We start from the raw sequence: 27,050 nt of genomic DNA on the forward strand, positions 1-27,050 counted from the left end.
ACAGACCCCTCATACCTTATTCACTGGCATAATAAAAGTACTTGTTTTTATTGCCTCTGCAGAATAGTGGGAGGGCGTGTTGTTTACCACTGCAAGCTAGTTACTATCTCCCCACATGAACTTGCTTAAGCTTTTTTTTTTCATGTGTGAAGTATATGCGAAACTTTTATTGGTAACAGAAAACTAGCTCGGATGACAGTGATAATATAAAACGAGTTTTGATATGTATATAAAGTCAATATCAACAGTTCCTGATTACGAACGCATGATGAAAGGGACAGAAAGATTTGGAGCTTCCCTGAAGAGCATTTGAAGTAAATACAATTAACCACTGCTTTGAAATGAAACATATAAATAAGCAATATTTACTAATATTCATTAAGCGCTGAAATACGCAGGAAGCAAAGTTTGTGAACCAACACCAATGTGTGAATTTTTCCATTAAAATATAAAAAATAACAAAAAAGAAATAATAAATAATAAAAGTTAAATACGTTTCTTTTAAAATAACAAAAAAATCTACTTAGTCTTAAAATATTTTAAATTTGTTTTCATTATTTCACGGTCCCCCCTCAACAAAACCTACGGCCCCCAAGGGGGCCACGGCCCACAGTTTGGGAAGCGCTGTCCTAGGAGATATATTTTACATTATGGAAAATACTAAGGATAGTTAACAGAGCTTACCCCTCCTTTACTAAGAGTTGCCTTGGTCATGAAAGGTTTGCTTATGCTTGGATCCGCCAAAACTTTTATAGTTTCTATCTATATTCAGCATGAAACTCTTGCAGTTTCTCTATTCGGCATTGAAATAATGCTGGATTAAATATCCACTTAATTTGAATAATTCAAGATTAACTTTTTTATGGAATGTCACCAGAAATATATTAAAAGTGTGTGTGTGTGTGTATATTATTATTATTATTAACATTTGACCTCCATGGAGTCAGAGACTCATCGCGGGAGGTACTCATTATTGCATACAATGCTCATCCAACCGCGTCTTAAACTGATTCAATGTGTCCACATTTACAACACACTCAGGCAATGCATTCCACTTGCCAACCACCCTCCGTGCAAAGCACCTGCTTCTCACCCTTTTGCTCACACCCTCCTTATACTGTTTCCAGCAATGGCCTCTTGTTTTACTCCCCTCTCCCATTCTATGAAAAATCTCTTCCATGTCTACCTGATAACAACCTTTGGCCAACTTATATGTCTCAATCATATCTCCCTCCCCTCTTCCTCCTATTCATGAAGTTTTGCAACTTACATTCTCTAAATCCATCCTCGTACTCCACACTCCAAAGACCACTGACTACCTTCGTGAATCTTCTCTGTATCCTTTCCAACATATCCTCGTCACCATGAAAACCTGGCGACCAAATCTGTGCACAATAATCCATATGTGGCCTGATCAAGGCTTTATACAATGGAATCATAACCTCTCTATTTCTGCATGTCAGGTTCTCTGCATCATTGCCATTATTCAATGCGATGTCTTCAAAACTTGTGCAATGTGTCCCCTGTTTCAGGTTCTTGTCCACATTCACTCCTAGATTTCTCATCTTCTCTACTTCTGTTAAAGTTACCCCACCTAGTGTATACTTTACATTCCATCGCTGCTTACCAAATCTCAAAACCTTACACTTGGCAACATTGAACTGACAGTTCCACTTACCTGCCCATTCATGCAATCTATTCAAGTTCTCTTGTAAGGCATTAACATCAGCCTGACTGTGCATTGCTCTCCCCACTTTTGCATCATCCACAAACATCTGGATATTACTAGTTAAACCCAAGCCAATATCATTAACATACAAATTGAACAACAATGGTCTCAAAACTGACCCATGAGGCACACACTGCTGACCTTTCTCTTTCACTTCTCACTCGCTCCTTTCGAGATACTGCACCCCCATATACAACTTTCTGATACCTATCTGACAGCCAGTCACTGATCCAACACAGAAGTCTGTTATCCAATCCTGTTTGTTTCAATTTATTTAAGAGCTTGTCATGTGACAGTCTATCAAAAGCCTTTGCAAAATCCAAGTACACCACTGTATATGCATCTCTCTTGTTCAAGGTATATGTCACCGTGTTATAGTACATAAGTTAGTGAAACATGATCTCCTCTTAACAAACCCATGCTGATGAACACAGAGAATACTGCTGTTATAAAAGTATATTATAATATATTATAAATAAGATATATATATATATATATATATATATATATATCTGAACTTTAAACCATTAAATGAACTATGAATAATGATCTATAAACCATTTGGGACTATTATTTGAATAAATACATTAAAACGTTTTTTAAAAAGGGGGGAAAATAGAGATAAAAATGCAGAAATTAAAGATATGCAGAGTAAATACCAAAAAATACATACAGTGATTTCATAATGGTCTTGTATCAAGGATGAACTACAAATTTTTTTTTAAAAAAAGGAGACAGATAAAAATAAATGACCCCACTCCTAATCTCATAAAACAGATTGACAATGTATTACACAAATTAAAAAATCAAAATAAGATAGATAAAATAACAATGAAAAATACAATACCCCCTTATCACTCGTGCTCCATATATATTTGGACAAATTAAAATCCATAAAGGCTACTCAAAATACCGAATTATTTTTATCACATTTAGAATTAAATCTATTAAACCTTTCTCTTCCCCCTGGCATTACATTACAGCCGATATATGGACAGTGTTTCATGCATTGGGGAACCAACATGCATTGTGGTCAGTTGTGATTGAATGGTGGAGACGGAGTTGTAGACCTGGTACCCTCCCTCGATGAGTCCTTGGACTCCCTGGAGGTGTCAAATCATAATAATAATAATAATAATAATAATATAATATATTATCTCTTTACAAGCTTCCCTTAACAACTTCAGCAATAGACTAAATGCAATAGACTAAATGCATAGCATTATACGTGTCCGCAAGGAGATGTGCTTTGCATTATCGGAGATACTAAGGTAAGTGATCAGCACTTACTCCATCTTTACCATGAGTTGTCCCAGTCCTGAAAATACTTCAGGAGCAAACTTGGTTTGCTTACACCTGAATAAAGGATTAAACCAAATATATAATTGGTAACATAGCCAAGTGAAAAACTTCCATCAACCATCTCTAATCAAGAGAATTTTAATAATAAGGTGTTGACACCTTTTGGCAACTGGTATATGGTGATATGACTTCTGCATTGCTTCCACCTTAGTATCACTACCTCTGGGTCTGGCTCCCACTGATGAGACCTCGATGAAGGGTGAAACCAGTTTGGGTAGTGGCCCTTCCCTTAATGCATAGCATTCTACATGTCTGCAAGGAGATGTGCTTTGCATTATGGGAGATACTAAGGTAAGTGATCAGACCTTACTCCACCTTTACCATGAGTTGTCCCAGTCCTGAAAATACTTCAGGAGCAAACTTGGTTTGTTTACACTTGGATAAAGGATTAAACCAAATATATAATTGGTAAAGTTCACTACAGAAACAGAACAAGAAAAATCTATAAATTTCCTAAACTTAGCATTAATTAGAAGTAACAACAAAATAGCCACAAAAATATTCCACAAATTTACACATATCAGTAACTACCTCCACTTCCACCATTAACAACAGTTATAGAAAAACAGTTATTCTTTCACAATTTATAAATGCATACAAATTTTCGACTACAAATAATTATCTTAACATGGAGATCAGAAAATTAATACAGATAGTTAAAAACTGAAACCACCCCATGCAACTAATAAATTATGCTAACCAAAGAGCAAAAACTCATCTAACCAGTACTATAATAAAAGAAAACTTTCCAACACAAAAAAATCATTCAATTGCCATATATCCAGAATACATACCATACTTATATATATATTCAAGCATACCGACTATAAATTGGTGTTTACTAATACTACAATGTATTGTACAAATTTCCTTGCTGGCATGAATGTGATGTCACCTATACAGGTTCCATGATTAGATCACTATGGGCAAAACTACAAGAACATTTTCGTGATTGCAATATACCAATTCTAATACCGAGAAGAGTAAAAACCGAAATAAGAACAAAAAACCAAATACCATGAAAACAGAAATTGCAATCCATGTGCTTCTACATAAGCATATCCTGCAAACTGAAAAAAAGCCATCATATTACACTTCCAGAACAATAAAATAATGGTAAGGATATCAGCCCAGTCGCTGGGCTGTCATGGTGCATCGCGGCGTTCCCTCGGTGGTGAATGAGGGGGATGATCGGTGTCACTACTTTGTGGGCCTCCTGGCTAGGTCTATGGGACCCGCTAACCAATGACAGCTGCAGTCCTCCATTCATATTGGGGGTTGGATGGTTCTGGCGGCCAATTCCGTAAAAAATGCCGCTATGTAAAGCATCATAGTAAGTGAGGTACACAGAAAAGAATTAAAGCCCGGGTAGACTCAATATGCCCGGAACGGTGGTGTCAGGGTGATATAGCAGGCTCTGCAGTATCGTCAGTCCGTGACTGCTATAAACAAACTCGACGCAGAAATTGCTTGAATACTGCTACTTGGAATGTAAGAGGATTGAATAAATGCAGGAAATTGGCTAATGTGATGAGAGAGATGGAGAGATTGAATATTAGTATACTAGAAATAAGTGAAACTTTTTGGAAATGATCATCAGATTTTGAGTCAAAACTTCCAAATGGCAAGATATATAAAATATATACGTCAGGTGGCGAAATATCAAGAAGAGGTGTAGCGTTTATTGTAGAGAAGAAAACTAATTAAAACATTATCCATATAATCAAAAAATCAGATAGAGTAATGGCAATTCTAGTGAAATCTAAACTTAGGGATATGCTGATCAAGTATATGCTCCTACAGAACAGAATGAGGAAGCAGAAATAGATATCATGTATGATGAAATAGAATGGTGTATAAAGGAAGTTGGAGGCAAGAAAGATCGAGTTATTTGTGCTATGGGTGACTGGAACACAAAAGTTGGATCAGAGAGAACATCTACACACGTGGGTCCTTTTGGACTAGGAATTCGGAATGAGAGAGGACAAAAGCTGATTGATTTCTGTAACAAGCACGGTCTCATCATAACTAACACTTATTTTGAGCAAATACCAATAGCACGTTACACATGGGAAAGTCCGGATTCCGGATGGAAGAAAATCAATTAGACTATATTGTAGTCAGTAAACGTTACTTCAATGGAATACGGAACTCTAAGGTGATGCTAAGTGCTGACTGTGGATCTGATCATAGACTGGTCTTAATGAAGATGAATATTCGCCTGAAAAGAATAAAATTTAAAAGAAGTCAACCTCTAAAAATGGGATCTGCAAATGGTACAAAATCCAATAATAAAATCAAAATTCAATGAAAATATTTCAGAACTGCTGTCTGCACAGTTGCAAAACGAAAATGAACCCTCTCAGTGGAATAGACTACAAGCATAACATCTGCTAAAAACCACATCAATAAACAAGAAAGAAAGAAAAAACCATGGATAACTCAAGAGGTAATCAACCTTATTGATGAAAGAAGAACATGGAAAAGAGGAGCAAATGAAGAAGAAAGGTTAAGATATAAAATTTTGTATAAAAGAATCAAACAGTTATGTAAAAGATTGAAAGAAAACTGGATAAATAGGCAGTGCACTGAGATAGAAGAATTACAAAACAGGAACAAGACCAGAGAAGCATTCCTGAAAGTGAAAGAACTTAATGGAAAAGCAAAATGTACACAGTCGAATAACATCCAGGACAAAGATGGAAATGTACTCATTGATAAGGAAAAGATAAATGGAAGATGGGTGGAGTACTTATCAGACCTCTATGATGATGATAACGGTAACATGTTAGATGATTCACAACACCTTAAGTTAAATTTAACAAAAGATACCACTCTACCCACAAGAAAGGAGGTAGAACATGCAATCAAGAATCTTCCTAATAATAAATCCCCTGGGTGTGATAATATTCCGGCTGAGCTGTTGAAAGCTTTGACTGGCAATAATAACAACTATTCATTGGAATCCATTCAGGACATCTATAAAACAATACAATTACCTGAAGTTTTTACAACATCTATCTGCATACCAATTATTATTATTATTATGGGCAACTCCATTAGACTCATTGAGGGAGGCCCAAATCATGTTCATCACAACTATTCGACATTCACAGTGTATCTATCATACCTTGCTTTAAACTCATTCACTGTCACAGCACTCACTACAGACTCTGGCAGCTTATTCCACTCATTCACCACTCTAAAAGTAAAGAACCCAGCTCTAATACCCTTACTAACCACACTGTTGCCCAGCTTCCATGGATGTCCCCTAGTCCTCCCACCACCACCATCAGCCCTGTCCTCAAAAATATCTTCTGAATTAATTTTATAGAAACCCTTCAGTAATTTGAATGTCTCAATCATATCTCCCTTCCTCTGCCTATCAACCAATTTCTGCAACCCACAAATCCTCAACCTGTTCTCATAAGGTTCATTCCACAGACCTGCTATCATCTTGGTCACTCGCCTCTGGATCCTCTCAACCTCCTCCCCATCAAGAAGAAACCTAGGTGACCAAATCTGGGCACAGTAGTCGAGATGGGGTCTTATCAATGCTCGATACAGAGGAACAATAACATGCTTGTCTCTGCTTGTCAACGTATTCTTCAGCAACCAAGTGATTTGATGAGCTGATTTGGCCACTTTTGCAATGTGCCCCCTAAACTTCAACTCCTTATCCACCAACACTCCTAAATCTCTTGCCTCATCAATTTCCTGGAGTACAGTTCCACCAATGTAGTAAACTGCTGCTAATCTTTTCACCCCAAAATGTATAACCTTACATTTTGCCACATTAAATTGACATCCATTCTCCTTAGCCCAGTCCTCCAATCTATCCAAATCATCCTGCAAAATTTTGACATTATCTGCATTCACTATTGCTCTACCCAACTTTGTATCATCCGCGAACAAATGAACCGTTCCTCTCAGATCCTTTCCTATATCATTAATGAACAAATTCCACTTGGTCATCAAACAATTCCACTCAAACAATTCAAAAGAAACATAATGCACAAAATTGCGAGGATTACAGAACTGTGAGCCTAATATCCCATGCATCTAAAATTATTTTAACCATTGTTAAAAAGCAAATTGAAAGAGCCATAAGCGATGAATTGAGTGAACAACAGAAAGGCTTCAGAAGAGGAATGGGAACCATTAATGCGACCCTGGAACTAAAAATATTAATAGAAAGATCACTCGAAAGAAATAGGAATATTTAGATATGCTTCATAGACTTTCAGAAGGCTTTTGACGGGTAAAACATAATAAAATGTTTAATACATTAGATAAATTATATATAGAAGATCATGTACTTAAGATTATAAAAATGATTTACACCAAACAAAAAATACAGCTGTTTAACAATGAGACTTCTGTAGTGAAAATAAAAAGAGGAATTAGACAAGGTTGTATCGTTTCACCAAATGTATTTAATATCTATAGTGAGACAGTGATGAAAAAGATTGAAAAACAAAAAATAGGAATTAGTATCAATGGTATAAAATACAACAATCTTAGATATGCTGATACCATTCTAATAGCAGAAAACAGAAACAAATCAATCAAATTACTGCAGCTACTAATTGAAGAGGGTAAATAATTTGGGTTAGATATCAATGCAAAAAAGACCAAATTTATGAAAATCCCAAACGATACGAGCCAGAAATATTCATAAACAATATGAAAATTGAATATACAACAGAATACAAACATTTAGGCACCAACTTTATTGCAGATGGAAAGCAAGATAAAGAAATAAAAATAAGAACAGCCATAGCTCAAGATGTATTCTGGAAAAATAAAGATCTGCTCAGAAGTTCTGTGAGTATCGAGACAAAGAAAAGAATGATAAGAACATTAGTGTGGCCAATTTTCATATATGGAAGTGAGACCTGGATATTCAAGAAGAGAGTAAGGCAACAGATAATGGCCTTTGAAATGAGGTGCTACAGGAGAGCTCTGAAAATCCCATGGACAGAACATGTGACAAATACAGATGTCCTACAGAGAATGAGAACACAGAGATCTTTATTACAGGAAATGATCCAGAGAAAGATGAGATTGGCAGGACATGTACTGAGAGGTTCAGCAGGACAGAGGATACTAACAGTTTTAGAGGGAAAAATTATGGGAAAAGGATCAAGAGGCAAAAAACGAAGGACATGCCTTGAAGATATAAGATCATGGACAGGATCACATGGCTATGCAGAAACAAAAAGGAAAGCCACCAACAGAGAGAACTGGAAGGGCATGCTGCTGCACCCTCTCACTGAGGAAGCTACATGAAGAAGAAGGATGTCAGAAACTATAGCCATTATATGCAACAAAAACTCAATAAATGTCCAGCTTACCAATGTAATCTCAGAGAGTTGGAAGCTCCACAAATGCAAATTAGGCCAAGATTCCCACCAATAGAGTAACACAGAAAATCTGATGGAAATATAAAGCTAACATAACAAGACTCCACTTTGTCCATGAGCTCTGAAGATGATACTTAGTAAAAATGACTCACACTCCCATTTTTTATCTTTCTCTCTTTTTTTTTAATTTTGTAGTTCACCCTTGATATGAGACCATTATATGTATTTTTCGGTTTTTAGTCCACGTCTTTAATTTCTGCATTTTTAGTTTTCATATATTTTTATCTCTATTTTATCCCCCCTTTTTGAAAAAAGTTCTAATGTATTTATTCAAATGATAGTCCTAAATAGTTTATAGCTGATTATTCATACCATTAAAGTTCAGTATACATATAACTGAACTTTAATGGTTTAAAGTTCAGTTATATGTATACTTTTTATCAATATATTTCTGATGCCATTCCATAAGAAGTTGATCGTGAAGATTCTATAAATGTATGTCAAAAATTATTTCTTTTATATTACTTTTCTTTCAATTTATGTTTTTAAAAAGATATCATCAATTTTTAATTTAATTGGAGTAAAAAGCCAATGATGTAAGACATGTACTTCTTATGAAAATAGGCAAAATAGCCATAAGTATTAATATGAGAACATAAATTGGAAGTAGGAAAGAACACATGGGAAGAATGAAATGCAATTTATGCAGTTACTAAGCAATAATTACTCAAGGCAGCATGTGAGGGAATGTATTAGGGGTTTGAGAGTGCTAAGTCTAGTAATCCATTAATGTGTTAGCAGAGCTAATCTCAGGTGGTATGGTCACTTAAACAGAATGAGAGAGAAAAGATTAGCAAAACAAGTGTTCTCTGCCAGGTTGGCAGGAAAAGGACTCAGAGGAAGACCAAGATATAGGTGGATTGATACAGTAAAAAGTGCCTTAGAAGACAGAAATATAATATCTGATAATGTTGGAGTCTTGACAGGTAACAGATTGATTTGGAGGAAAATTGTAGATAGGAATTTAGTAATGGTGTAAATTTTTTGTGTAGTACTATCATATCCTGTACACTCCTTGAGGGTACATGCTAGAAATTTGATGATGATGATGAAGTCTAGTAATTGCGTCAGCATATTTGTCTATAATCAATGCGACCACGTTCCCACCAATTGCAGTGTGATCATATGGTCTTGATCTTAAAGGTGGCTAAATGTATGGAATTTTCAGTTAAGTGGGAGGTATATGTTAACATGTTTGCTGCTACACTACTTCGGCATAGTCTGTTCCCGTACGCCGAGCAATTTCACTTCTTCAAGGTCAGTACGGTAATCTCGTTGCCGGCGGCGTGATACGAGTATACTCGTAGTTGGCTTGTGCAGAGCATATACCATCTATGAGAATACACAGTTTGATGCTAGCTCCACAAGCCAAGCATTTTCACTTCTTCAAGGTCAGTACAGTAATCTCGTTGCTGGCGGTAAGCATCATACGAGTATACTCGTAGCTGGTAAACCAGCTAAAAGCAAGTAAAAGGAAGGATGTTTATGGCAGAACAATTTTAATGAATGCTGATGATAGGGAGGTAACTGAATCAGATAAAATAGTATAATTACTGTTGAAGAAATGGATATACTGCAGTAACAAGAGAGGCAAAGGCTTATATGTAAACTGAGGTAAATGAACTGGAGGTGAAAAGCATATTACAGAACCTTTATTTTGAATATACCTATGGGTTTACATGGTATACCGACTCAAGTTTTATGAGAAGGTGCTAGGGAACTGGCAGTGCCTTTGAACACATTGCTTAATCTTAGTCTCAAGGGGGTGGAAAGAGGAGAAAATAGTTCCATTACATAAAGGGGGCTCCAAGACTAGAAAATTATGGACCAATCAGCATATCAGGAGTCGTAGTCCAGGTATTGGAGAAGTTGGTCAAGAGCAAAATACAGGAGTGTATAGAGAGAAAATGGAAAACTATATGGGTAGAGGGCAACATGGTTTGCTATATGCTAATGCTTTTCATAGGTGGGATGGTCACATGAAGGAATATATAAGTGAAAATAAAAATGAGTTTTTATAGTTAGAAAAGAATAGCAAAGCTTATTTAATAATTTTCAAAAATGCATAATTTATACTGAATTTTAATATTTCTTCTGTTGTTTAATTACAACAAAAATAGTCATAAGCTATTTATCCACTCAACCACCACCTCTCTAACTAAAAGCACAGTTCAAATTCCTTCAGAAATCTATTTATTAGGAAATAGTATTAATTACTGTTATATTTTAACTGCAGGAATTTATCTCATTAAAAAATAATAGATGAATAGAGTCTAAGAGTTATGAGCTATCTGACATTATTGTATGATGCACAAAAGATATTTCACTTTAATAATAATAAAAAAAAGGTTTCAGTTTCTGTGTCAGGCATTATGTCACAAAGTTGCTGCATGAAGTGATTAAGTCACTAAGATATGTTAGGAAGAAAAAGAAACAGCAATGTTAACATTTAAATTTATTAAATGTGTAATATTTTATTTGATAAATGGATTTTTTTTCCAGCTTAAAAAATTTGGCATCTTAGACAAAAAAATATAATGTCACCTCATATTCCTGTGAAAATTTCAAGTTGTCATTTGCTTTTAATCTTTCGATATGGTTATTCAGTTCAGTAACAGGAATGGGTGGATGGCTCATCATTGCAGGAGTCTGGTAATTAAGTCTTCTCATTTCTACAGGATCAGTTGGATGGGAGGCTAAGTCTCGATCAGCAGCATTCATCAAAAGCTTCATGGTTGTCTCTCCAGCAGGGGTTTTGGCCATTTGGCGTCGTCTGTGGAGGTCAGGGAAACGCCTGTAAAGGTCATCTGCTCTCTAACTCATAAAGTATACAGCTATAATATGTGTGTAAATTAAGAAGAAGGTGCTAAATCACTTATAATAAGGCAACCTTCCAAAGGAGATGAATTTTATCTATCACAAGATGAGGCAGTTTACATACAACTAATTTGAGTAGTTTTTCATTTATAAATGCTGAAATTTATATGTAGAAATAAATGCATGTATTAAATAAGTCCTTCATTAGATAATTTTAGCTACATCCTATATTCTTCAGAAAATTCAAACTTAATTCTAATTTTTATCAAAATAGGTAACAAAAATTATACTGAACATCTCTTCCCAATAAATGTGGGCATTTACTGTACAAGCAGATTTATCATTAATATGCATACTATTAAGCGACTAACTGTCAAAATGTTTAAACTACAAAATTATGGAATTTAAATAGTGTAGAATATTTTTGAAAATACTGAAGTGAAATATACATTATTAACAGCTTCAATGGAACACGTGCACTGCACATATTTAAATAACTTTCAAGCTTACACAAAAAACAAAAATTATTTTGGACAGACTAGCCATTCTGCCTTGATTAGAATTGAAGTATGCCAAGACTATATTACATTTTTGGAATCTGACAAGTCTGGCCTTGCTTCTCACACTATTGATACTAGGTGTAGAATTCTCTGGAACCAGACAAAACTTCTTCATTTCAGCAAGTTAACATTTGATCATCTTTTGGTTGAATCATGTGAAATGCTATGAAACTGCCCTAACCCAAAACAATCCAATATCCAACTTTTGAGAAGTGATCACTATTAATTGTTGATACGTTTTTTTTAAAAATAATTTTTATCTACACAACCTACTACAATTATTCTTTTCAACTATAATAGTGTAATATCACGTTATTCAAGGTGATGCAGAGAGTTTTCAGGATGATTTAAATAGGCTGTGTACAGGCAAAAGATAATGGGTGTCAATTTGAATATGGAGAAATATAAAGTTATGGAATAATATAAAGCAATTTTGGAATATAATTTATGCTGCAGAAGGAGTAAAAGATTGTGCCAGTTCATAAAGGAGAAGGTGCTGCAGAAAGAGGGCAGAGATGCAATTTTGGAATGCATTTTGGGATGCAATTTATGCTGCAGAAGGAGGAAAAGATTGTGCCACTTCATAAAGGAGGTGATGGAACTCAAGCATCAAACCATGGGCTTATCTGTGTGTCAGGTGTAGTGGTTAAGTTGTTGGAGAAGCTTGTGAGAACAGTTTACAGAAAAGTCGCCGCTTGCATTTCACCCTCTGTAGATGGTGAGCACGAATGACTTGAGAGGCAGTGTAAATCGGGCGGTGAGAGATCTGAGATTCTTGCTTGAAGTTGTGCAAAACAAAATGCAGAGAGGGAAGATTGTGTGTGTGTGTTGCACAGGTATGATAGTGACGAGCTGAGCAGAAGCGCAGCAATACTGAATCACATAATAGCCAGAATGTGTGAGAAGAGAGGGTTGGAATATGTGGATGCTTGGAGGGTGTTTGAAGACAGAAGGGAACTGTATGCTAGAGACTGCTTGCATTTGAATGAGGAAGGACGAAGGCATCTGGAAAGATTGTTGTTTTCTGAACGAGTTAGTGTGTCAATGCAGGGATACTAGAATTCCCAGGGTGGATGATAGCAGGGATGGCCTCTTGTGAGAATGGGTGCTTGGGGGACGACGCCAGGAAACATTGAGCCTGGGGGGAGGGGTGAAGAGGAGACAATGATAGGTATAGAAGCAGTGGCATTTTTATGCTCTTTACCACATATGGGCAACCCCCCCGACCCAGATCCGGCCCTAATCTATTTCAGCGAAGTTTGTCTGATTCATGGTGGGAGAAAACATGGTGTGTTCTACTAACTCACATTAAGCTGACGTTGTATGACTTGCACAAAACACACTATGTTTTCTCCAACCAAGGTCTCTTTCTCACTTTGACTAGCGGTGTGTGTGAACGTGTTACAATGTGTCAGTTTGGTACTTGCGTTGGTGTTGTGCTTTGTTCAGTGCCTGCATTGATGGTATGTTCTGTTCAGTGTCTGTGGTGTAGAAGACAGTTTTGTTTGACAGTTCTGAATATCGCTTATAAATTTGGGACAATGTCAAGGGTTATTGCAAAAAAAAGAAAAGTAGATGGAGAGAATCGTCAATTTCAAGACAACTGGACAGAGGATTATTATTTTATTCTGAATAAATGTTTGCTGTGCAACGAATCCGTATCCATCAACAAAGAATACAACTTGAAGAGACACTTTACTTCGAATCATGCGGATCACCCAAAAATTGATGGACAACTACGAAAAGATGAAATACAGAAGTTGAAGAAGAACTTGGATACCCAGCAGCAAATGTTTAATAAGCAAAGAACGCAGCACCACAGCATTGTCAAAGCCAGCTTTGTGGTAAGCGAAAAAATCGCTAAGCATTCTAAGTCATTTGGTGAAGGAGAATTTATCAAAGAATGTCTGCTGGATGTTGTTGTAAGTATAATATGTCCTGAAAAGAAAAAAGACTCCGAGAATATTCGTTTGTCGATACGTACTGTTATCCGACGGATAGAAATTATTGCTGATGATATCAAAAAAAGTTTAAAAGAGAAGATTGCTAGATTGGAAGCATTTTCAATTGCTTTGGATGACAGCCTCCGATACAGCACAACTAGTAATATTTATTTGAGGAGTTGATGCGGATTTCAACATCATAGAAGAATTATTGGCACTTCGGCCGTTAAAAGGAACAACTACCGGTGAAGATATATTTGAAACAGTCAACACAGTCTTCGAGAGATTTGGGCTTAAATGGAGTTCACTATCTGGCATATGCACCGATGGAGCCCCTGCAATGGTTGGTGCACAGAAGGGATTTATTGGAATAGTTCATGAAAGAGTAGTCTGTAGTTCATCAATAGAACTACAAACCCATCCAGAAAATTTAACAAATTTTCACTGCATTATCCACCAACAAAATCTGTGTGCAAAATCGATTAAATTCACAAATGTTATGAAAGTTGTAGTGGCCAGTATTAACTTTATTAAGTCACATGCACTTAATCACCACCAATTTAAGGAGTATTTGGCAGACCTATTTTCGGATTTTGAAGATGTGTCTTATTATTGTGAAGTGAAGTGGTTGAGTAAAGGTAAAATATTAAAACGATTTTATGATCTGAGGCAAGACAATGCAGATTTTATGGACATAAAAGGAAACACAATTAACCAAGTAAAAGATGATGAGTGGGTGTGTGATTTAGCATTCCTTGTAGATGTCACCGGATACCTAAACGAACTGATTCTTAAATTGCAAAAACAAGAACAATTGGTTCATGAACTGCATGGACATGTCAAAGCTTTTTGTAATAAACTAAGATTGTTGAAAAGTCAGATAAGAGCTAAAAATTGTTATCATTTTCCTACTCTAGCAACTCATAAAAATATCCCTTATAATTGTTATGGAGATGAACTGAAGGCACTAATAGAGCATTTTGATACAAGGTTTGCCGACTTCAAAAACAAAGACTCCACATTCGCTATATTTGCTTGTCAGATGGATGCTGATGTAAATAATGTGCCAGAAAACTTACAGATGGAACTTATTGAGCCTTCAGGCAGATTTAGTGCTAAAATCACAGTTTAACAACATTGCTTTGACAGATTTTTCTAAATTTTATTTGGTGGAAGAAAAATTTACAAATTTATGCGCCTTTTCAAGAAAAATCATTTGTTTTTTTTGGCAGCACATATATGTGTGAACAGTTTTTTTCGAGGATGAAATACAATAAATCAAAAATTCAGACAAGAATAACAGATGAAAACCTCGAAAATTCTATGTGATTATCCTCAAGTAATATTAACGTCAATATTGATAGTATCGTAGTTGAAGTACAAGGCCAATCTTCACATTAAATTGTTATGTCGTTCATTATATTATAAAATTTATGCATGGCTTTATACCAAAGCATTATATTATAAATAAATGAAATATGAAGTAGCAACTTCATATTTCAATTTTATCCATTTCAAGGATAAAATTGAATCGTGTTGTCTGTATTCAAGGAATACAGACAACACTTTTGCTTCAGACAGCTGTATAAAACCAATTACTTCATAGAATGACTTTTGCAATTTGACATGGATGCTTATGACAGATGTACCAACTTAGAAAAAAAAAAAAAAAAAAAAACCTTGCCGATAGTGTTGCCATCTATGGTCGAGAACTTTTCAGACCACCCTCGTATATACACGATTTCCGATTTTTTTTTCATTTTTTTTTTTTTTTCACGTAGTTAACTATCTTCCTAATGAAGTCCATGTAACATTTGTTGAAATATATTGTAGTTTTAGAATAAATTCCATATAAGTTTATTATATGTGTAAGCCGTAAAAGTTATTTAAATATGGTGTAGATTATTATTATTATCCTCAGACCTCCATGAAGTCAAAAACTTATTATGGGAGGTCTCTGTGTTGTCGATACAGCTCTTCATACTATACCTTAAATGTATTCACATTTTCTGCACATCATATTCTATGGAAATGCATTGCAATATTTCATGCAAAAAACATGCTTCTTACTCCTTTTTAACCTTTTTATAGAGCTTCCCTGGAGACCTTTCATTGAAAGTTTTTTCACTTGTTTATACTATAAATTAAAGATGCCAAGAAATTGTATTCCGTTTCATCCTTTACCAAATGAAAACACAGTTTGAGCATGAAGTAGCTTCATGACTAGGCTACTTGTATATAGAGACTAATGACTTCATATCAATTGCCTTAGTATCCCATAATGCAACACATATATCCTAACAGACACATATAATGCTATGCAAGGGTCACAACCCAGACTGATTTTGACATTTATTGAGATCTCCTCAATGGGAGCTACACCCAGAAATGATACCAAGGTTGAAGTAATGCAGAAATCATATTTCCATATACAAGTAGTCAAAAGGTGTTAAAACTTATTACTAAAATACTCTGGATTAGAGACAGATGTTGAAACTTTTTTTTTTTCATTTGGTCTGGGTAGTGGCCCTTCCCATAATGCATAGCACTATACATGTCCACAAGGATATGTGCAATGCATTATAGGATACTAGGGAAATTGATGTAGAGTCATTAATCTCTATATACAAACAGCCCAGTCGTGAAGTTACTTAATGTGCAAACTGTTCACACAAACTTGAATAAAGGATGAAACCAAGAATATAATTTCTTGGCATTTTTAATTTATGGATGACCTTTTGTTCTTCAAACATTTTATGAAACCTCTTCAATATTAATCTTATATCAATTTATATATTTCTATCATATCACAACCATCTCTTATCCACTCTTATCTCTTATCTGTAAATTGCATCTTCCAAACCCCTTATCCATACTGAACATTTCAGAAACTATGTTAGTCAATTACTTCTGGATCTTGTTTAATATCTCTTCATCCTTTTGAAAAACCAGGTGACAAAATCTGTGCACAGCAACCCATATGTGGCCTAATTAAGACCTTATACAATGGAAACCACAATCTCCTTACTTCTACCAGTCAATATCCTCTGCATCATTGCCAGAATTCATTGTGCTGTCCTGACAATTTTAGCAATCTGTCCTGCAACTATGAGTAATATCTCTGATATTATTTGTGGGAAGGAATTTTTGATCCTGAACAGTTAATTCTGTTTGTTATGAAACAGGAATTATAATATTGCAATGTGGTGATTCCTCTACTCCTTTTAAGTCTTCATATTCACAAGAGATTTGTATTATCGAAAAAGATAATACTTCATCTCATACAACTAAGAATATAGGTGAAGCTCTTGTTGAGAGAAGACTAATCAATATTTTTTCTGAAGAAGATACAGATATTGTCTCAAACTTTTTATGGAGGTTATTTAAGAAATTTGGTATATCTGGTATTCAAATTTTTCAGAAACAAATGTGGTGGAGCATTCTGTTAAACTTAATTCAGATAACCCAATTTTTGTGAGCAATATCAGACACCACTTAAGTATGCTGAAAAGTTTAAGCAACTCATGCAGGAATTATTGACATTTCAAAACGTTTATAGAAGAGTCCATATCTTTTGTTAGAGAAACCAGAGCTCAGATTTGTTTTACAGAGCCTATAAACTTCTTCCTTTTTAACACTGAAGAGATACTGGCATCTCTTGAAGGAGCCTCTATATTCTCAAAGTTAGATTTGTGAATATTGGATACTAATGGATTCCTCTGAAGAAAGAAGACAGACATTATTTGATTCTACAACACCATGGGCTAAATATGAGCTAACCAGAATGCCTGAAGGTGTACAGAATTCAGCTCAATCTTTTCAGGCTCTTGTAAACATGGTTTTGGCTGAAATATTGAGTGAAGGAGTAATTTGTTTGTTTATTTTACTAGTATTGATAGTCAATGCAAGTTATCAAAATCAGTTATCTCTAAATTGTATCACGCAAATTTAAAGTCATTCCTTTCTTTACTTGTCACATAGTGAAAGACCTCTTTAGGAATTTCTTTTGGCCTCATCAGCTCTCTCTCTCATAACTATTAGCGCCTCTGTAGTGCAATAAGAAGAATGACAATACATTGCCCCCATTCGATTGGAAAAAGGCCAAAGTTTGATTCTCGTTATGACGGGAGGAATCTTTATATGGATTTTTTTTTAATTGAAGGTGAGTTAGCTGATCTCATATGGAGGTAGTAGAGTTTTTTCATCCAGAAACTTGGGTTTTTCATTCTGCATACAGACAAATTGGCCCTTCAGAACACATGCAATTTACAGACAAAAAAAAAAAAAAAAGTGGTGGCGGGCAGTAGATGGCATTGATGTAGATGAAGAGGGTAGAGTAGAGGTTTGGTGAAATGTTTTTTTCTTTATTTTATTATTATTATTTTTTTATTCCATGGTATTATTACACCAGATCATAGAGGTAAAATTCATTTATTTTTATGCAGCACCTTTTCTGGGTTGTTATAAAGTTCACATTTAGAACTATTCATACAATTTAGTAAGTGCGTTGGTGACGCTTCCTCAATGTTACAGATTTTGCAGATGGGGAAGACTTTTATGCTATTGCTAAACACTTGATTGGTCTTGTGTGTGGCCGGTCTTGAGGTGAGAGATCATGGTAGTGACACAGCAATTAAACCTGAAGTTGATGGCAGCTCCTGGCTTTTCTGCTGAATACTAGTGGTGAGTCATGTCCTGGAGAATCATCCTTTTTATGCTTTCTTTTTGAGTAGTTTTAAAAAAATCAAAATCTGTGGTATCAGTTGATGTTGCAGTCATTTTTGCTACTTCATCTGCAGTTTCATTTCCATTTAATCCCACATTATTATTATTATTATTATTATTACGGGTATCTCCATGGAGTCAGTAGACTCATCGTGGGAGACCCAAACTATCAAAACAATATCTATCATATCTCTTATTGAATTCATTTACAGACGAAGAACTCACGAATGAGTCAGGCAATGCATTCCACTCATTCACCACCCTCCAGACGACAAACCTCATTCTCACACCCTTGTTAACCACACTTTTCCTTAATATCCAGGGATGACCTCTTGTTCTTCCATCACTATCACACAGCTGAAATATTTCCCCTGCATCAATTTTATAAAAACCTTTTAGTAATTTAAATGTTGTTATCATATCCCCTCTTCTCCAACTATCAACCAACTCTATAATCCACAAGTCCCTAGCCTCATCAATCTCTTGGAGTACCATTTTATCAATGTAATACACAACTGGTAATCTTTTAATTCCAAAATGCATAATCCACATTGAACTGACATCCATTACCTTTTGTCCATTTTGCAAGATTATTTAAATCATTCTTATTTAAATTCTCAACATCAGCTTGATTTTTTTATTGCACTATCCCCACTTTGCATCATCAACAAACAAATGAATATCTCCCTTTAAGCCATTTTCTATATCATTTATGTACACATTAAACAATAATGGCCCAAGCACACCACTGGTCACCTGCCTCATCCTGGACTCTGCTCCTCCATACAACTTTCTGGTATCTCTCCCTGAGCCATTCTCTTATCCATATCACCAGTTTAGAATCCATCCCCGTCTGTCAAAAGCCTCAGCAAAATCCAGAAGTACCACTGTGTAGCCATTTTCTTTGTCCAACGCAGATGTAATTCTCATATAAAAAGTTAATAAATTCCTAAGGCAGGCTCGAACTTTAACAAAACCATGGTGGCCCCTATAGAGTATCATATTCTGATCCACCCATTCTTGAATTCTGTCTTTAACCAATTTATCCAATACTTTTACCACCACTCCCAAGATGGTGATTGGTCTGTAATTAACTACCCAGGTTTAGAGCCATATTTACGCAAAGGAACTACTTTGCCTTCTTTCCACTCCCTAGGGACCATACCAGAGTTCAAACTTAGGTTAAATAACTGAGTAAGAAAGGTTGACAATTCCTTTGCACCTTCAAGCATCACCTGAACTGATATTCCATCGAAACCTACAGCAGTGTTTGCATTTAAATTCTGCAATATACTAAATACTTCTGATTTATTATCTTCAATTCTCACATTAGTTATTGCTACAGGTACAGAGATATCCTCACTTGGTGATAAGACTTTTGAAAAGTGATCACTCGGTAATTCTGAAATGGTCACCTCAATACCATCAGCACCCACTAAAGTTATCCTTCCGAAGTCATTCTTCCTTATACTTGCCACGTAGTGGAAGAACTCTTTGGGATTACACTTGATCTCCTTGACTAAGGTCTTGTCATATGATTTAGCTTTTCTTACTATGCTAGTAACCTTCCTAGCTTGAGCCTTGTACTGCTCATAGGTGTACTGATAGCCTTTCTCCATGTAAAAATTCCATAACATTTTCTTTTTTTGCAGATCAAGCTTGATATTACTACTCATCCATCTAATGCCTACCTCAGATACACACAGATTTTATCCCATGCACTGCTAACATCTTTTCACTGCAATATGTTCTGCCATGGGACTGCTCACTCCAAAGCTTGTTATAATTACCTAACCTGTAGTTCCGTATGTACCCCTTCTTAAGTTAGAAATCCACAAATTTTGCAACCTCCCAAGTCAATACCAGATGATCGCTTTCACCAATTGGAGGTAACGAGAACACCTTATGCATATGTCCTCTGAACCAATGACCAAGTCCAACACTCTCACACAATGTGTCCCTTCAGCTATGTGCTGTTTCAAGTAATTATCTCTTAGAAGATATATAAATTCCATTTCCTTTTCGCCACATGATATTTCCTCCTTCCAATTGATATCACCATAATTAAAATCTCCCATAATAATCACGAACTCTGCACTCATTTCACTAATTTGCTGATGCATGAATTCAATATCACTCCCTGTATCCCCTGGCCTACAGCAGCAACCGACTGTATATTTGGTTGCATCGGTCACTATTTCACAGCAGACTACCTTAAATGAACTATCATTCACATGTCTATCCTCTTGATATTCTACTTTCTTTGGTTGCAGCTCATCAGCTATCATCAACAGTACCTCCTTCTCCTGTTCTATCTTCTCTATCCTCCCTGAAAATACTGTACCCATCACATTCAATTCCAGTAACCACATCTTCTGCTGACAGCCAAGTTTCACTAATGCCTACAACTTTTGGTGAGATTGCACTAACAAATGCCAAAAATTCTTCCCTCTTATTTCAAATGCTTCTTGCATTATTATACAAAAATTGCAGATTCCCTTTAGTTCTTGTACCAGCTTTAGAACTGATATACGTGTCACTAATTTCAGTAGTCCCATGCCGATTTTTATCCACTCTGTTCTGCAATTTATTCCAGGTATAAGGATCAACAAATATACAATCACTGAATAAGTTTCTCCCTCTTACACTTGACCTTTTCAATTTGTTTCCCTGCCCAGTTACTTCAACTTGTTCAGAAAACAGTTACTTCTTCAATTGCGTGTGACCTTCCATGTTCAGATGTAATCCATCTCTTGCATACAGCTGTCTTTTGACTTTGAACACACTACAGACATTAAAAAATTTCAGACCTCTTTCTTTGCACATTTTTGCAATCATATCATTCCTTGGATGGATCCATTGGAAAATTATTTTGGATTCAATATGTAGTTCGTTTATGTTTTTTGCTATGTCTCTAAGTATTTCTTGATGGCCAGTGTAGCAGTTCTTAATAGCTTGAAGGGCTGCTAAGGAAGCTGTGATAAACATAAATTCCTTTGGGTTTTGTTTATCCAAATATTACAGTTCTGTGTTATGGCTATTAATTCTGCATGGTATGAGTTGCATTCTGTACTGTTTGTTGTTTTTAGTTCTATATTTTGAGAACCACAGATGAGTAAGCCACTCCCAGAATTTGCATCTGGATTTTTGGAGCCATCTGTGTAGATCTTTATTGAGTCAGGTCCATATTCCATTATTTTCGAAAGAGCTAATGATCAAATTTCAGAGTTTTCTAGGCTTTTTTCCTGATATTTCCCTATTTCAAAATTAATAACTATATTTTTCCTGTCTTGATTTGGAGGAAATGCTTTTGTTGATTTTTTCTTTATTCTGTTTGTTGGTTGCCACTTTTTAAAAAGTTCACTTGTTCTATGATGTGTAAGGTTGGCTCTTATTTCTACAAATTTAGTAAGAAAATGCCACCTAATTTTTAAAGGAACAAGGTTGGATTTGAATTCTGCTGTTTTTCCAAGAGTTGTATTCCTTAGTCCACATATGATTCTACCTGCATTTTTCTGAAGTTTTATAAGCTTGTCTAAACTGGTTTGTGATGTTTGCATCCAGATAGGCGAAGGATATTCCATTATGGGTCGGATAATAGAGATGTATGTGACTTTTAAGGTGATGGCAGCTTTGTTTTCACGGGAATTTAATTTTGATTCCAGTCTTTTCATGAAATGCGAGGTGTGCTATATGTATTCGTTCAATTACATAGATAAATTATGGATATTTAAGGCAAATGGAAGGAGGGTGTGTGCAAAGTGTGACATGAATGAAGACTTGATGAGTGGTAATGTACTGGTAACTGAAAGTGTTAGTAGCGAGAATGCCATGAGGAGGATAAGTGTTCATCTGATAGCAAAGAGGGACAGCATAATAGAACAGCAAAAAATTGATTAAGAAAGTTCGAAAAAGTGAATGAGCAATCTCATGAAACTAAGCAATTGATGGTAAGAATGATGAATTATGTATTTGGTTTAATCCTTTATCCAAGTATAAGCAAATATAGTTTGCGCCTGAAGCAATTTCAGGACTGGGGCAAATCGTGGCAAAGGTGGTATGACTTCACATCACTTGTCTTAGTATTCCATAATGCCACCCATGAGACCTCAATAAAGGTCAAAACCGGTCTGGGTAGTGACCCTTCCCTTAATGCATAGTATTATAAATGCAAGGATATGTGCTTTGAATTATGGGATACTAAGGCAAGTGATGTGAAGTCATACCACCTTTGCCACGAGTTGCCCTGGTCCTGAAATTACTTCAGGCGCAAACTTTGTTTGCTTACACTTGGATAAAGGATTAAACCAAATACATAATTCGTAGCATAACCAAGTGGAAAACAACTTCCATCAAGAACGATGAAAGCAATACGAATGCAGAGGAAGTTGAAAAACAAAGTGCAATTAAAGGTAAGCAGAGCTGACAGTGTAAAAGAGTGTATGGCTGGAGATAAAATTGAGAGAGTGAAAATGTGATATAAGATTTGAAAGCTGAGTTGGTTAAGACGTGGCAAGAGACGAAACAGATGCAGAGTGAAAGTAAGAGAATTCAAGATATGTATGGAAGAGTGAAAATGATGAAAATGAATGATACTAGCACGTAAAGGTAATGAAAGACCCGCAATGGGGATTCAATTATTAGATGTGTGGTAAATGAGAGGAGATATAAGGTTTATTTACCTGTAGGTAAAGTGAATAGAGTGATTGACATGTTGGATATGAGAAGTAAGCAAGCAAAAAGAGTAGGTAGTAGTAATAGGGATAAATGACTTGATGGAGAATGAACATGTAAGATATCAGGAGGTTGTTGAGAAGGATTAAAGATAATAGTGTGACAGGAAAGGAAGTCAGTGTGTTGCCCAGGTATGACAGTGAAGAAATGAGGTGGACAGCAAAGATTGTGAATGATATGTTAACAAAAATGTGCAAGGGTAAAGGAGTGCAGTTTGTTAATGTGTGGAATGAATTTGAAGAACGAGTTGAACTTTGAGTGATGGATTGCATTTGAATGGCTTTAGTGTGAGTGATTTCGAGAGACTACTGCTGCTGGAAGATAGAGAAACGAGTGCAGAGAACGTATCTGATCAAGTAAGAAGTAATGTGAAAGAGAGGGAGAGAAGAAAAGATTGAAGTAATGGTTATGAATGAAGAAGTGGGTAGCATGAGTACAGATAATGAGAGAACAACTGTGTAAGACAAACAGAAAAACGGGGAGACTCAGGTTGGACAGGGGAACACAGAGTAAGAAAGATTATTATTATTATTCCTGACACTTCCAAGGAGTCCGAAAACTCATTGCGGGGAGGACACCTACAACTGTCTCAACCACTACACCGAATCTCTACTACAAATCATTTTCATCAACACCATCTACTTCCCACCTTCACCACAACTGGAATTCTATGTCTGTAAATTGCGTGTGTTCTGAAGGGCCGATTTGTCTGTATGCAGGATGAAAAACCCGAGTTTCCAGAAGAAAAAACCCTGCTACCTCCGTATGAGATCGGCTAATTCACCTTCGATTAAAAATTGTCCAGATAACGATTCCTCCCGTCGTGACGAGAATCGAACTTAGGCCTATTCCAATCAAAGGGCGCAATGTACCGTCGTTCTTCCAATTGCGCTACGGAGGTGCTATATTCATACTCCAAGAGGATGTGAATGCGATGTAGACAAAAAGGGAAGGGGATGACCTCAGATCAAGGGAAAACAGTTGGATCTGAATAAGGAGAAAAGGAAATGGCTCGAGTTAAGTATAGAGAAGTCAGATCTAATAAGTGGTATCAGTGAAACTTGTTATAGATCCAGGAATCAGCTGTTATGTTTGTATACAAATGCTAGAAGTGTAAGAAACAATGCAAATGAAATTGTTGCATTAATTGAGGCTGGTAAGAATCAGGATCCAGAATTGGGTTGACAAGAGAGGTTTTATCATTGACAGACAGCATGGAGGTCATGTTTTAGTAATCTACTTACTTACTGCAATAAGGTGATGGCTTCATTGGACAAAGGAAATGGATATGCAATAGTATACTTAAATTTTGAAAATGCTTTTGATAGATTATCGCACGATAAGTTGATAGTAAAATTAGAGCAGATAGTTGGATATTAGACTAGTGCACTGGATTAAAGACTGGCTATCTGATAGGGTATCAGCAAGTTGTGTATGGGGAGCAATATCCCAGAAGAGGAAAGTCATTAGTGGTGTGTGTCTCAGGGATCTGTTTCAGGACAATTGCTGTTGGGGAAGATTTGGATGGGGATATTCAGATGTTTGCAGAAGATGCAAAGTTGGGATGAACTATGAAGAGTAGAGCTGATGTTGTGGTCTTACAAGAAGACCTGAATAGATTAAGTTAATGGGTATGGGAGTGGGGGATGCAAGTTCAATGTTGCAAAATGTAAGGTTTTCAAATTTGGGAAACAAAGATGGGATGTAGGATTTGCACTTGGTGGGGATATATTGTTGGAGGTGGAATAAATAAGAGATCTTGTGGTGATGGTGGATAAGGATCTAAAATTTAAAGGACACATTGCCAAAATTTAGAGGACAATGCACTGAATTCTGGGAATGATGTGGAGGAAACTGACTTGTAGAAGGAGATTTTTGTTCCATTGTATACGGCCTTGATTAGGCCACACATGCATTACTGTGCACAGATTTGGTCACCTGGTTTTCAAAAGGATGAAGAGATGCTGGAAAGGGTCAAGTGGCAACTGATTAAGGCTGTTTCTGTTCTCTGGAATGTTGAATATGAGAAAAGTTTGAGAAGATGTAATTTACAGATTCTAATAATAGGAGGAAGAGGGGGTGATATGATAGAGATGTACATATTGGTCAGGGGTTGTTAGAGGGTCAATGTTGAAGAGGTTTTTCATAAAATGGTGAGAGATCGGGGGGGGTGAACAAGAGCTCATCCATGGAAGCTGTATAAAGAGGATGTAAACAAGGGAGCGAGAAGCAAGTTTTTTGCATGCAGGGTTGTGAATGATTTAAATGCCTTGCTTGAGTGTGTGATGTCTACAGAGAATTTCATTGTGTTTAAGGCACGGTATGATGATTGAAAAAGGAACCTCCTAGATGACTCTTTGATTCCATGTGGTCTAAGGATAATAACAAAAATAATAATTATTTGGCCTGCAATTATCATACCAATTTGGAAATGTGTGCATTCTACATTTTTTCTCTCTCTGCATCTCTGTTCCTTGTGTACTTTTATTCTTTCTGGCTTCAATTCTTCTGTTATCATTAGCCACTCCCCTTCCCCATTCTGTTTTTTCTGTCCTCTCTGAAGATTCCTTTGCATTCCATCCCAGTGATTATATCATTCTCAGTCAATCAAGTGCACTAATACCTATAACGTCTGCAAAGTTTAGCTACCAATGCCAAAAACTGCTCACCTTGTTCCAAATACTTCTGGCATAAGTAGACATGAAGTGTAATACTAACTTCAACACACACTGCTTCCCTTACACCTTGTGCTGCTTAACCATCACTCCACACATCTACACAAATGGTAACACTGCAACATCATGGAAAGATAGTGCTCACCTCCTGTACTATCATTATTTTCATCTCACTCATAAACAGATGATAGGCAAATTAACCTTTTACCTAGAACATTGCATCATATGATCCTTCTGTAGTACTTCTGTCAAAGTCATTAGAAAACTCTTAAGCAATCCAAATACCATAAAGGTTTTTGGTCGTGATGCAGTCCCAACAGTTGTGCTTAAGAAACATTTATATCATCTAATTCTATATTACACTCATCATGAGATACAAATGGTGGTATGGTAGCAATATGTGTAATATAGGCAATGGATTTGAGGCTGATTAGTGTAAGTTAGAGATAAATAGGAAAAACTACATAGTTGGATCTGTGAGTGAAACTCATGTGGAAATGATTACAAACTGCATAGATGATTACATTATGGATATAAGTAGGACTATCATTATGGAGAAAGCAAGCAGAAAGAACCTGTTTCAGAGTCTAGTGACACAGTGGCTGCTTACTTAATCACTCTTATATATATATATAAGAGTGATTAAGTTCATTACTTCATAAGTAGGCCATTCTTTAAAGCTTGTTATCCAACATATTCTTCTTATTGAATGAATTAAGCTCTCCAAGAGATTCTGAAAAAAAGTTATTTCATGCTTCATACAGAACTGAGTTCCCTCTTTGTTGTTGATATAAATAATAAAAAAGGAACCTCAAGCCTACTTTGTACTCACCACTGGATGTAAATCCAATAGACAAGAATGTTTTTTATTTTTTTATTTTTTTTATGGCTTGTTTATGAAATTTGGAGACCTACAGTGCATGCTTGTACTATGAATGGGTCAGCCATACGATAGTGCAAGAAATCTGGAGACCAAACATGGCTGCAGCTGTTCCTGTTTCAGAGTCTAGTGACACAAGAAAGTACAGTGGCTGCTTGCTTGCTGTGATATCATTCTGCACTGCAGTGGTGGAAATGTA

At 36.0% G+C, this 27,050-nt stretch overlaps 1 protein-coding gene across 8 annotated transcripts in view; it reads right to left on the reverse strand.

Moving 5' to 3' along the window:
• LOC150094422 (tyrosine-protein phosphatase Lar-like) overlaps positions 1–27,050 on the reverse strand; it is a 1,380,317-nt gene that overhangs the window by 172,223 nt on the left and 1,181,044 nt on the right. For 6 of the 8 annotated variants that reach the window (XM_090412197.1, XM_090412199.1, XM_090412203.1 and 3 more), the window contains one exon: positions 11,062–11,311. In XM_090412197.1, the coding sequence (XP_090268323.1) occupies positions 11,062–11,311 (250 nt within the window). The remainder of the gene's footprint in view (positions 1–11,061; positions 11,312–27,050) is intronic. The other 2 variants (XM_090412204.1, XM_090412202.1) reach the window with 1 other exon arrangement.

The sequence above is a fragment of the Typopeltis vanoorti genome, chromosome 22 (assembly GCF_054136105.1).
Source record: "Typopeltis vanoorti isolate ZY-2024b chromosome 22, IOZ_Tvanoo_1.0, whole genome shotgun sequence".
In the NCBI taxonomy this organism is placed as follows: Eukaryota; Metazoa; Arthropoda; class Arachnida; order Uropygi; family Thelyphonidae; genus Typopeltis; species Typopeltis vanoorti.